Consider the following 13,855-nt stretch of genomic DNA (forward strand, 5'->3'; position numbering starts at 1 on the left):
CCGAGAGTTTTATGTTGCTTACAGTGATATGGTACCCCCAGGGGAAGAAGAAGGCCAGTGCCTTCAGACCGGTGGAGTTTGTGATGGTCTGAGGGAAGAAAGTGAGATGTAGCAGCAATGATATCAACACTATGTTTGAGAGGGCTACAGACTTTGAGCACGAGTACCAAAGTATGATCACTACAAAGACTCTGGATGACTTGAAAGGTTGGCTAGCCCCATTGATTCCTAACACAACCCCGAGGTGGATTGAGGCTGGAGCGCCAATAGAGAAAAAGAACCTAAACATAGCATCTCGGTACTGGTTTGGCTTCATAAAAACACAGTCATGCCGTCACAGAATGAGTCTATTCTCTTTCATCCAAAGGCGGCCTGCCTTGGGTCTATCATATCTAGGAAGTAGGTAAATTTGGGGTTGATTATTGAGCAAGAGATGGCCATGAGTAGGGCTGCATATCGGTCGGTTCGATTCGGTTTTGAACATTATCAGTTTTGCTTATCGATTATCGGTTTGTAGACTAGCTAAGCCGTTAAAAAACCATTAAGTTATCGGTTAATCGGTTCTCGATTAATCGGTTATCGATCCTTATCAGTTCGGTTATCGGGTTAACCATTAACATATCACATAATTTTTTAAAATAAAAAATCACATGAAGAATTGAAGACAATATAATTAAACTAATCAACTCCATGTAATTATTTACTACAGACTGCAATTTGCAATCAAAAAACTGGAAACACGAACAAAACAGAGGCAAAACGTTTCTTTTTAAGGTTGTCACCTCTACTTGGTTTATGAGGGCAGCAGACCGAGAAACAAGTTCAATGTCATTTCCATCCAATACCAATTCATACTTGACTTTTTTCAGAACGGACAACTGTAACCCCATCAAGCATATTGACTTTCCTCATCTAATATAGTGATGGCAAAGAAGTTAGTTCCTTTACTAACCTGCAGTAACATCTCAAAGGTGGACTTCTGTCCATCAAGAAAATTTGTGACAGACACATATCATGGAAAACATTTTAAGCATCATAACATTATTCAAACAATAAATGTTATAGACTACTGCAAACTGCAAAGTGATCCCCATAGTATGGTGACCAAACTAGACTCAAGGAAGCAATTTAATTCCAACAATATAGCAAAATATTACAAACACTTAGCAGCAGAAGAAATTAAAAGAGCACATCAACCCATCAAAGACTGAATAAAACAGCAGCACTACAAGCTGCAAGCCAGCAACATTGCAGAAGTCAAAATGCAGTACAACATTCACTGCTAGTCTATCACAGCCCACACAGGCACAAACAGAATTTCAAAAATTTAAAATAGCAGTCACACAACCTGAAAATTTAAGTCCAAACATAGTACTAAAAGTTCACGTTCAAGTAAACAAAATAATAACTAGTCATCAATCCTTAAGAGTTGACGATTCTGGTTTCTATTTTCCAAACAACGCTTAACATGCTTCCTTAAGGAGGCAGTCCCAATTTTGTGTGAATGGTAATAAGTAACACGGCCACAATGAACACATTTTACTATCCACGATCCATCTTCTTTTTCTTCAAGCTTTTCATAGTGATTCCAAACAGGTGATCGAGCATTAGAATCATGAAGTCGAGGCATGATGAAATCTGATTGACAAAGAAATAGAGAAAGTATTAGATATTTTGATGGCTAAAAATGAAAGAAAAGTCAAGATAAGCTGATGAAGAACACCAAGTTCTACATGGAGCTTGTTTTGCACAAGTATTTGTATTAACCATAATTTAACACTCTCATTAGTCATCAAAAAAGAGAAGTCAATCATAAATCAGACATAAAGATAAGATAACACATGTATATAAAAATCCACCTCAATAGTAAGACATCTACTTTCTTTCTCCTTTAGTAGAGTTAGTGAAGGAAACCTCCAATTTTACATGTCATCAATGCAAAGTTCTTTTCCAAGTTTAGCCAAATCTAAAGAGAAATACGATAACAAGTCAAGGCTCAAGGCTTAAACAATAAAAATATTAAATAAATTATTCACAATTTTACATCAATGAGGTTCTTTTCTTACCTTCTTCAAGTTGCTCAAGAAAATCTAAATCTTCCTCAATACTTATGGGTTGTGGCTCACTCCGAAGCCAATCTTGAAGGCACACTAGAGCTTGTACCAATTTAGGAGTTAATGAACTCCTAAATGAATCAAGTATGCGCCCTCCAGTACTAAAAGCACATTCAGACGCCACACTTGAAACGGGAATCGCTAACACATCACGAGCCATCTCAGAAAGAAGTGAAAATCTAGGTGAGTTAATTCCACCAAAGCAATACATCAAAATCTGATTTTCCAACTTCAATTTCTTCATCAAGATATTTAACTAATTCTGACTTTGAACTTGCTCCTCCCCTTTGATATGTATGTTTTCGTAATTCCTCAAAAAAATTTCCCAAGCCTCCTACAGAGCTTGAATCAGAAGTATCCACCTCAGTTGAAGAACATTGGCCATTTTTATCATTTGAAATATGCTTTGTATACTCATTAAACAAAGATTCCATGTACGTTCGCACACTAATTTCTACAGCAGCCCCCTTTTCTCCAAACATCTTCTTAAGTGCAAAGCCAAGAGTGCTAAATTTGTGACGAGGATCCAAAACACATGGTATAAAAACCATCTTATTCATTTTTTCAGTATCACCCCAATATTTGTCAAATTTCTCCTTCATATTTTCTGCCATTTTAGCCAAAACATGATCTTCATTTGATATCAATTGATTCAAGTAAACACCAACTTCACAAATTTCAAGAAAATGCAGATTTGATGTAACATATCGTGATCCAGATATCTTCAAAGTAAGATTGAAAAACATTTCAAGAAATTTTGTAATTCTCTTTACGCCCTCCCAATCACTACTCAAAAGTGTACCTGTAGAATTTTTATCCACAATATCAACAAACTTAAGATGTAGTGCCAAGCCAATATCACGATCGGCGTACTATACAATTGCACCTTCATATTCAATAACCCGATTCAACATCATGTAGGTGGAATTCCACTTTGTAGGAACATCCAAGCATAAAGACTTTTTAGCAAGATTTTCATCTTCACCACATTCTTGAAACTTTTTCCACCTAGCAGGAAATTGTCTGATGTATCTTACTGCCTGCCTAACCCGTTCAATACACACATTTGCTTCTTTTGTACCGTCTTGAACAATAAGATTTACAATATGAGCCATACACCTTATATGAAGGTGACTACCACCCATTAGGTTGGTCCCCCATTTAGTTAGTTGCTTAGACAACTCAGTTATTGCCACACTATTTGAACCAACATTATCAACTGTAACAGTGAAAATTCGATGCAATCCCCACTCATGTAAGCACTTACTAATAGACTTTCCAAGATCTTCACCTCTATGACTACAGATTGGACAAAAATTGATAATTCGTTTATGCAAAGTCCAATTCTTATCAATCCAATGAGCAGTAATGACCATATAATTGATTCTTTGAATGGAAGTCTAAGTATTCGTGGTTAAAGACACTCTTTGTTGTGTTTCCTTAAAAAAAGCCATCAACTTATGTTTTTCTTCATAAAAAAGATCAAAATAATCACGAGTCACAGTGGTACGGGAAGGAATGTGGAAAGAAGGTTGTGCTACTTTCATAAATTGTTTAAAACCTTCCTTTTCAACAAATCTGAAAGGAAGTTCATCAATAATTACCATACGACACAAGGCCTTTCTACACTTTTCCTGGTCAAATTCCCATGGAACAACAACTACATCACCCTTGTTACTCCCTATTATTGGTTGAAATGCTAATTTTGATTGTTTAATATCAATATTATAAGGCATCTTTGGGCATTTGGCAATATGAGTAAGCATTGACGTCATACCATGTTCTTTTGTGTCAGCAAAATACTCTTTCTTACAGTAGTTGCAAACACCTTTTTCACTTCCATCAGAATCAGTTTTACGAGAAAAATGATCCCACGCACGAGATCTTTTTTTCCTTCCTTTCTTTACTTGGGACTCAACAAATTGACTTTGACCTATTGCATTTGAATTAGAAGCTCCACTTTCACCAACAACCTTATCAATTATTATATTTTCAGCCATGATACTTTCACCAAAAACTGCGAAAAGATATAAAATAAGTGATACAGAGTATTAGGTAAAGATTTGTTAAAACAAGGTTGGCTTTTTACTAACCTTGACTACACTGTATTCTTCCATCTATGGTAAGAAATAGTCACTATATTCTTTATTTATTTATTTTCCTTGTCAAGCTGCTGCTTTTGATTTGTAGTGTGTAATCGTGTTTGTGTAATTTTGATAAAAGAATAAGAATTGTTGAATCACAGTATTGATCAAGTTGGTCTATGTTGTAGAACATAATGTTAGTGAAATTTCATCCTCCAGTAGAAATAATGTATCTGAACCCCAATTTGAGTCATGACAATAAATACATCACAGTCTCACACAAAGCAGCAAGTCAGCAACTAAAAGACAAGTACAAGCAAATGAGCCAAAGTGCCAAACAAACCAAATGCCATTTCAAATAAAACAGTAATGTCTATTCAACTATTTCAATTGTAGTTTTCTCATTATTCAAATCCAAACGTCGTGAAATTAAAGTGCAACCACAATCATTTTCTCATAAATCAAATCCAAACATCACACTTCATAGTGAAATCTTGAAATTAAGTGAATTTAAAATTTTGAGACTTACTTGTGAGGCGTGAGCAGTGAGCGACTGAGAAGTGAGAACCTAAGACTGGAGAGCCGAGTAGGTCTGTGCAGAAGTCGTGAGAACTGAGAAGAGTGAGACTCGAAGTCTAGTCTCGAGCAGTCAAGCTTCTAACTTCTGAAATTTGAGCTTGTTCACCTATTAGACAACCAACAAATGACATTTAAAGGAGGAAATTTTAACACCAATGCAAAATAGGCTGCTACAAATGAACTGCACCATCACGAAAAATGAAAATCATCCATTAGACCAGAATATAGTACACAAATGCACTGAATATAGTCAATATTCTGTTCCTTCGTTTGAATCATGAAAATAGACACATGATGATAAATGGAACAAATAAAAATATTGCAAGCTTGAGGTGTCAGACTGTCATCGTTAATCGTTACCTTGCAAGTTACGTCCTCGCCTGAGTGACTACTCCCGTAGCCTTGCCGGACGCCTGAGACCTGAGTGAGAGTGACTGGAGTCAAGTCGTCGCCTCGCCTTAGTTTGGAAATTGGAGAAACTTTGGAGTTTCGAATTTGGAGAAACGAGAGGAGCGGCGAGAAGAGTTTCAACTTTCAAGTCCTAAAAATTAAAAACCCTAAGTCTCTAACAGAGAAATAAGAATTCTAAAATTAGAAATTAGGGAAAAAAATAGCGGGTCTTATCGGGGTATTGAGAACCCCGAGATTTTTCCTTCCCAACCCGATGTAATGACCCGGAAAGTCATTTGTGGAAATGTTGAATATCCATTTAACTAGAGTGAACTAATTGATGGTTAATTATTAAATAACTAATTTTAGTTAATGCTTAATGGGTTAAGTTTATAATTAGTTTAATATAACTTGACCCATATAGGAAAATAATTTTTAGGGTTGAGAATTATTGGGTCATAATTTAGAAAAGAAAAGAAAAAGAAGGCAGCACTCACCTGTGCGGACGCGGTGTGAATACGGAAAGGGCGAATTGTTCCTCTCCTCTCTTGTAAGTCGATTTCAAGTTATCCTTGCAAATTTGCATATAGTTGCATTAAATGCTCTTTCATATGCCAACATTAATTGCACCTATATATATATATAGTTGACCGAATTGATGTTAATTGGTTTTGGAGTTTGGTGAAGGCAATCAACATTTATTATTATTATATTAGTATAATAGTAAGGAATTGAAGGTTGTGAAGTCATAATATTATATTAGTATAATAATTCTTGGTGACTTTGAAAATTTAGGGGACAAGAAACAGTGGAACATTACAACGTAACGATGACATTAAGCGAAATTCATTTAAGGGTATTAAATTATTGATATGCCGTCAATTGCCATTTTGGGATGATTATTGGACAATTAATCACCGGGAAAGCTAAAGTGATAAAAAGGAGGCGTGTGTGTAATTTCTGCATAATTGTTACTATTTTGGTGGGTTGTATCCAAGTTGGTAATATATTTATATGATGATCTAGTTCTCGATTTATGATATAGGAGAAGTTGAAACTTAATTCTAAGCTTGAAACTTGGAAAAATATGAGAGTTGACATGTTAATTGGCATCGAACTTAGGAATTTGATTATAAATTTGAGTGAGTTCTGTGTCTAGACTAGACACATAGTAATATGAGTGTTGTTAGTTTTGAAATCTTATTATCATTATTTATTTAAATAGATTTTATGGATTTGAAAGCTCAACGAAAGGGGAAGACTCAAGTCCCGAAGTGATTGTTGATTAATTGAGGCAAGTGGATTTCTAAACCCTTGTTAAGTGTATGGAATTCATGTATTTCCTTGTAATATGTGTTTAGGGTAATGAGGCTTGGTGATGGGTTGACTTTTCCACATTGATTAATTCTAATGATGAAAAAGGGATAATAAAAGGCAATGTGATCAATTGTTTGTGTGATGTGTTGAGAATTGTTTGAAAGGCTTGTTGAATCATTGTTGATGTTGTATCCTGATTGTCTTGTTGTGAATTGTGCAATGTTATGAAAATGGTCATCTCCTGATTATTTGTGTGAACAGTCATTTGTATTGTTCTGAGACATGGTTGTGACAAGTGTTATGTGCATTGAGAAAGAATAAGAAAATAAAGAGGATGTACCATTTCGAGGGACGTATCGCGCGCCGCGATGGATACTATATTTCGAGGGACGTGTCGCGCGCCGCGACGGATACTATATTTCGAGGGACGTATCGCGCGCCGCGATGGTTACTATTATCGAGGGTCGTATCGCGCGCCGCGATGGATGCATGGACAGATATGTCCCCCATGGGTCCCGGACTGAGAGACAGCGGGTGTGTATCATTAGGTCAGACATGCATCACTATACTTGACATTGCATTTCATTGCATTGCACTTCTTTATTATTGGTGAACTTGATCTTGTGTGTTGCTGATCTTGTGAGTGCCTTTCTATGGAACTTGTGACTGATGAATATTGAGCTTGTTGTTGAAGATATGCAATTGTTAGAGTGTTGTTGTTGAGGATATGAAACTATTGTTGTTGTTGAGGATATGAAATTGTTAGAGTGTTGTGTTGAGCTATGTGCTTTGTAAATTGTGAACTGTTAGGTTGGGCTGGTTTTATACAGATTGTAGTTGTGAAGGTTCGGTTGGGGTGTAAGGAGTACTTGTATTCTATCCCCTTAGCTCGTGTTTAGAGGTTTACTTGCTGAGTACCGTGTGGTTTGGTACTCACCCCTTGCTTCTACAAATTTTTGTAGGTTACGAGCCTGGATTTTTGTGGTACTTGTTATTCTCTTCTTTTCCGAGGCTTCTGGGAGATTTGTGAGGTAGTTGTTTGTCTTCTCAGCGATCCTTCTTACTCCTGTTTATGATCTTGTTCTACTCTAGAAACAATGTCATATGAGACTTGTATTTTTCTTTTGATTCAATTGTAATACTTTAGACACTTGTACACGTGACAACCAAATTTTGGGGGTATATTTGAGTTTATTATAAAAATTTCCGCATTTTATTGTAATGGTTGAGTTTTAGGCTGACTTGTCTTAGTGGGTTAAGACGAGTGCCATCACGTCCATTTTTGGGTCGTGACACCCGACCCCCGAACCGTTAATCCAATAAAAAAATTAATGAATCGAGCCCCGAACCAATTACCCAATATCCCGACCCGTTAGCCCAATAAATCAAAAATCAGTTCGGGTTAATGGTTTGACTCGATTTTTGCACAGGCCTAGCCATGAGGGCCAAACAGAAACAGACATCATTGCCATTTCCAGTGTTAATCATCGGGCCGATGTTCCTCGAGATGAGAAGAGAGATGCTGAGATCATACCTACATATTTTACAGACATTTGGCGTATTGAAGCCGAGTACACACGGGACAAGGCCGACAGAAGGAGAGAAACTCTGGTAGACGCATCCCTGGAGATTGATGTTAATGCGATACCTGCAGAGGCAGCATTGCCTACTCCAGCCTCTGGGCCTTCAGGTACCTCTAGCTCCGTTCCTTCTAGCACTTCAGGTACTTCCTATGCTCCCCCCCCCCGCTAGGTCTACTACTGGCACTTCCACCTCTATGCCTCCAATCAGGCCATACTTCTTAAGATGGGGTATCTAGCTTATTCTGCCGATGTGTGTGCTTCCCGATTAGAGGTCGAGGTCCCCTGGATGATTGAGAGAGGTATTACTGTTGCACTGACACCTCTCAGGGCTTCTATTGATGCCCTCACATCGAGAGTAGAGGTTTGTGAGAGAGGGTAGGGTGTTACTGATGCGGTGGCGGCTTTGAAAGGCGATGCTTCTGAGCTGAGGAAGGATGTGGACCATCTCAAGTCCACAGACTTCACTTCACTATTTGAGACGGTGGAGATCCCAGATGATTCGAGTGTTGATGTTCCAGCCTGTGCTGAGGTACCACCGGCTACCACTGGAGATGATACTAAGGCTACTGAGTCTGAGGCCGAGACAGATGAGGAGCAACTTGAGGTCAGAGATAAGGTTGTTTATGAGGACCTGGTCGATCTAGAGGGTGTCATGTTCGAGACATCTAGACAAGCCTCCTTGAGAGATATTTCTGTGGCAGGCTCTAGTGAAGCCAAGGCTAACGAGACACCGGACACTGATGCCCAACCTCAGAGTGTGACCCCGAGCACTGATGCTCAGACAGACGGAGTGATTGAGATGCAGACATCAACCCAGGCTTAGCCTGGCAGGATGATTCTTCCCGTCCTTCTCTATTATCTTGTTATACTTTGTTTTGTTCTAGTTGCATTTGAGGACAACTGCTTATTTTTGTTGGGTGGGGTGAGGTATTTGTATACCCACCTCCTGTCTTGTGACTGTTTTGTGAATATTGGTTTATTGATATATATTTCTTGGTTGTTAAATTTTGATATTGCAGATGTTTGAGCTTGTAGCCCATTGTTTTACGTTGTTTTAAATGAAAATGGTTTTAAACCTAATTTTAAAGTTTTGCCACCTCTTTTGTTTTAATTTATGTTGTTTTAAATGATTGTGGTTGTTCTTGTGTGTGATTGTGGTTGTTTTTGTGCAAATTTGAGTATCGATTGTGGTCAATACCGATGACTTGAATAGTGCTCCTAATCGAACAAAATAAATGTACTGCTACGATGAGGCAAATGAAATTACATAGGCAATATGTGAACTTTTAACATCTCGTTGTGACTAGCCAGTTGTCGAATGAGTCTCTTGTGATAAACATTGCACGCTAGCTAGAAAATGTGGAGTCTTGTTTGATATTGGTGTCATTGCCTTGTGTGATGAGATTACTTGGAACATTGTGTGTGATGACACCTAGAATTTATCCAGTTGGTCCGGTTGATTGCGTGATGCAAGCGCTTGAAATGATCATAGGAAAGAATTTTGAAGAGTGAACCAATTTGATAATATACCTCTTTTGTGGCCAACCTTGTGAGATGTGTGAACCTTGCTTGGCACCTTTTGGGCCTTACCCTTTTCTTGGTGGAAACTTGAGCAATTGTGACCTCTCTTTTTCCGTTCACCCATAACTTTCATAAAGTATGATTTGCTCGAATAGCCAACTTAGGCCAAAAGCCTAAGTTGGGGGTGTGGTGAAAAGAGAAGAAAAATCAATAAGTGTGAGAAATCCCCCGTTTTGTGATTACTTTGAAAAAGATGGAACCCCTCCATGTAAAAAAATAAGAAAAGATAAGGAAATAAAATTTTAAAAAAAAGACCGAAAAAGTTGTGAAATAAAGTAGTGATTATTGTAAAAAAATGGGGTATCCGGTGGTTCATATGAAGCTGAATAATGGGGTGGATTTTGAACACGTTTGAAATGATAAAGAAAAGGAAAAAAGTGATTTTCAGACCATACTTCATGAAGGTAGAAACCACTAAGCCTAAATGACCATACTTTTATACTCAACCCCATTACAAGTCTTGAAAAGACCTTTGTGATCTTGAGTGAGCTGAAACAAATATTGATTAGAAAATAAGGGCAAACCTATGGGTGAAGTCATGCATGTGTTCATATTTGTGAGTGTGAGAGTTGTTTGTGATTCTGGAACTTTAAATTGTTGAGAAATTTTGTGTGAATAAGGAATCATCTTTGTTGTGAGGGCATTTGATTACCTTTGTTGAGCTTGAACTCGCATTTGTAGCAAGTATATATTGTGAACTTGAGCATCTTTGATAATGGTGAATCACAATTTGAATATTTGAATGAATAATTGATAATTGTATGAGTAATTTAAACCTTTTTTTGTGCATTTATGTTGACTCTTATGCAACACTATTTGTAGACATCCTTATTGAACTGTTGATCTTGATTTTTACCTGAGGACAAACAAAAGTTTAAGTTGGGGGTGTTGATGAATTCGAGATTTGGACTCATTTAGGGCTTTGTTTTGATAATGTTAGTGTCCTCAAATGCCTAATTTATGCTATAAACTGATGTTAAAGCCTTGATTTTCAGGTATGTGGACTAAGGAGCAAAGTAAGGACACAAACAGGTAAAAAGGAACAAAACAAGTTGAAGAAGTAAAGAAGAGCAATCTTGGTAATCGCCAAGACAACTCGGCGAACCGCCGAGTTGCTCTTCAGACCACCTAAAGTTCCAACGTGCCAGCCCTGAGGGAAGAAACCAAGTCAGCGACAGAAATAGGCAGTCGGCAAATCTTCGATTGGTTCTGCGATGACAAAATGGATCGCCCAAAGTTACAGGACTTGAGGATGCTCAGAACCAATGTGAAAAGGCAATGGAAGAGAGCAAAGAGCGGATCGCCGAACCACTCGGCAATCTCGATTTACCTGGCCTAATGGCTTTCAGGCCAAATTTTTTGAAACTAATAGTTCTCATTCAAGACTTAGAGTTTTCTCTAGATTTTTTAGTTCGAATTGTACAATTTTGGAGGATTTGCAAGTGGGTTTTTGAATTTCATTCTTAGAAATCATTGTAAAGGCTTGGAGGCTCTTACCCAGATAATGGCTAATGCATTTGCTAACCGTTTCTCTGTTTTTATGATGTGTGGGCTAAAACCCCAATTTTTTGGGGTGTGATTATATGATTATGAGTTGAATTAGCTTATAGGTACTATTTATTAGTAATTTAAATGCTATATTGAAGTGTGTTTAATCATTAGTTGTGTTTTTATTTATGAATTGTAGTTGCAAATGCAGTTCTAACTTTGAGTTCTTAGCTTGCTTGAGAAAGAGGTTTTTGAACCAAAGCTTTTGATTGGGCTGATGTGGGTTCAGCTCGAAAGAGTGAATCCCAACTCAAATACTATCTATCTTTCTCGAGAGAGAGGATGTATTAAGGTTGTGGGTTGTTCTTATCTGTTAAGTTTGTTGATGTTAAAGAGAAATCACTTGAATTGAAGTAGTTTTTCGAGAGAAAGCTATTTCACTCATAGTGGGGCCTATCCACTGATAGTTAGCTACGTATTAGTAGTTTCAATTACTCATATAGCGAAATTTACCTATAATCGATCACATCCCGAGAATTCCTCTCTATATTGTTATTTTATCGTTGTTTGACTGCATTATAGCTAATAATTGCAAACCAAAACCCCCATCTGACATTTGTTGTCACCCTTGTTTACTTGTATTTTTCGATAATTTCTATTCCTATAGCTATTTAGATCACATTTGTACTTCATAATTGAATTTGAACACATATTGCTTCCTGTGGGTTCGATCCCAACTTTTCGTTGGGTTTTATACTGCTTAACGATCGTTTGCACCTAGAATTGGATTAGGTGTGCTTGAAACTTTAATCAGTACTCGCCTCTTATCCTTCTTGCTTTGGGATCATGGGTAATCGCCCCTTGTCCAATTCACATTTAGGATCATGGGTCGTCGCCTCTTGTCCAACTTACATTATAGGAACGTGGTAGTCGCCTCTTGTTCAACTTCAAGGAATAAGGGTAATTGCCTCTTATTCTATTCTAAGGAATATGGGTTATCGCCTCATATCCTTCTCATTTAGAGGTCATGGGTAATCACCTATAGCCTCATCAATTTCATAGTCTTTTTAACTTAGATTCATTTTAGGTGAGAAATCCTTTCAACCTAGAATCATTCAATGTGGGAAAGCCTTTCACATTCATACATAAAGGAAATCATGTGGGAAAATCTCTTCCACAACAATCACATCACAAATCAACAATTAATTACATAAGCTTCACTCTCAAAGCAATTCATATCATAAATCATCACATATGCTTCAATCTCAAAGCAATTCATATTGTATCATATCAATCCTATAAGAATACACATAAACCCGTAAATTCTCCTTTCATAGCATAAAACCCATTGTCATCAATTTTTTCTTAGAAACATGGGTTGTGCACGGGTACATGGAATTTCATCATAAAAGCATAGAATCCTCTCAATTCATGCATAACCATTCATAATTCAATCAATGGAATCAACATTCTTAAATACCCATAACTTAGAAGAAAACTCTAACTCAAATTGGGGAATTCTACTTTTCAATTAGGAGAACTTAGGGGCTCCATGGATGCAAGGATTCCATGGATGAAAAGTTATATACCTTGCTATCAAAGTCCACAAATGATTGGAGAATGGAGACTTGACCTTGAGCCCTAGCTTCAACCCTTCTTCTTCTTCAAGTTTCTAGAGAGAGAAATATTTTGGAGATGAGACTTTCTTCTTTCAGGAATTGAGAGAATGGTTTAAATTGGAGAAATTTGGGGGTAAAATACTTATATAGGTCTTTAGATGAAGGATGAAACGACGTAGTATCGAATTAAAATAAATCTGAAAAGACTCAAAAGACCCTAACTTAAAAACTAAAAACAAGGCACGCTGGAGCTCGCCAAAGGTCACTCGGCGCCTCGCCAAGTGAGCCCTTTAGCTCGCCGAAAATTACAGTAAGTCAGCCCATGGACTAAGCCAATTAGGCGATGGAGAAAGTACTTTGGCGACATGCCGAACGGAACGGCGAGCTCGATCCAGCTCGCCTAAAGTTCCAAAACGCTGGGTGCAGAAGTGAAGCCGAAAAGGCAAGGTGTTCTACTTGGCGGATCACCAAGTCAATTCGACGTTCTTGACTTACCTCGCCGAATCGGCTACGAAATGAGAATTTTCCCTTTTTTTGAATCTGAGGTGTTACAAAATGTTATGTTAGGGAAAAACACAATTAAACTACAGACAGAAGAGCAGTACGTGAACGCACTCACACAAATAGTTATATGATGAAGCTATTAATTTATAATAGGCTATTATAATTAGTATTATATGCTATTTTTTAAAGTACTTTCTTCTTTATATTTATTTTAAAATGGAGTATAGAAGTAAGGGCATAAAAAAGGGAAGAGAAGTAAAGACACAAATTAAAGGGACTGTTTGACTATAATAATCGTGTTTTTTTTTTCAAAGTGAATAATGATGTTTAAAATTTAAAATTATATATAACTATGAACACAAATTAAAAATATTTTTGAATTGTTATAAATAATTTAGAGTTAAAAGTGAAAATAGTGTTTTGATTTTTTCAAATTTCTACTTCAAAGTGAATTGCGGATCTTTTTTAAAAAAAAATTACAATAAAAAATCATTTTAAAATTGAACTCCAAAAAAAGAAAAAACATTTATGGCTAAACATTTATCGAAGAAGAGTGATGGGTACGGAAGAAGTCAAGGAAAAGAGAAAAAGAAAAG

The 13,855-nt window shown here is 37.0% G+C and overlaps 1 protein-coding gene across 1 annotated transcript; it reads right to left on the reverse strand.

Moving 5' to 3' along the window:
* Positions 1–2,302: 2,302 nt before the first annotated feature.
* Positions 2,303–4,114, reverse strand: LOC125850098 (zinc finger BED domain-containing protein RICESLEEPER 1-like). Its single transcript, XM_049530003.1, has 3 exons — positions 3,676–4,114; positions 3,001–3,333; positions 2,303–2,916 (listed from the first exon to the last, which is right to left on the reverse strand). The coding sequence occupies exons 1-3, from the start codon at positions 4,112–4,114 to the stop codon at positions 2,303–2,305; spliced, it is 1,386 nt and encodes a 461-aa protein (XP_049385960.1).
* Positions 4,115–13,855: the final 9,741 nt, after the last annotated feature.

This window comes from Solanum stenotomum, unplaced genomic scaffold, assembly GCF_019186545.1.
Source record: "Solanum stenotomum isolate F172 unplaced genomic scaffold, ASM1918654v1 scaffold13756, whole genome shotgun sequence".
Classification (NCBI taxonomy): Eukaryota; Viridiplantae; Streptophyta; class Magnoliopsida; order Solanales; family Solanaceae; genus Solanum; species Solanum stenotomum.

What these genes read in the sequence shown, in the direction of transcription:
- LOC125850098 (XM_049530003.1), bottom strand. Translation starts at nt 4,114, where the DNA reads ATGGCTGAAAATATAATAATTGATAAGGTTGTTGGTGAAAGTGGAGCT. An exon ending in CAGATTTGTTGAAAAGGAAG is followed by an intron (nt 3,334 to 3,675) that starts GTTTTAAACAAT and finishes TCACTGTTACAG; the next exon opens with TTGATAATGTTGGTTCAAAT. An exon ending in TCGGGTTATTGAATATGAAG is followed by an intron (nt 2,917 to 3,000) that starts GTGCAATTGTAT and finishes AAAATTCTACAG; the next exon opens with GTACACTTTTGAGTAGTGAT.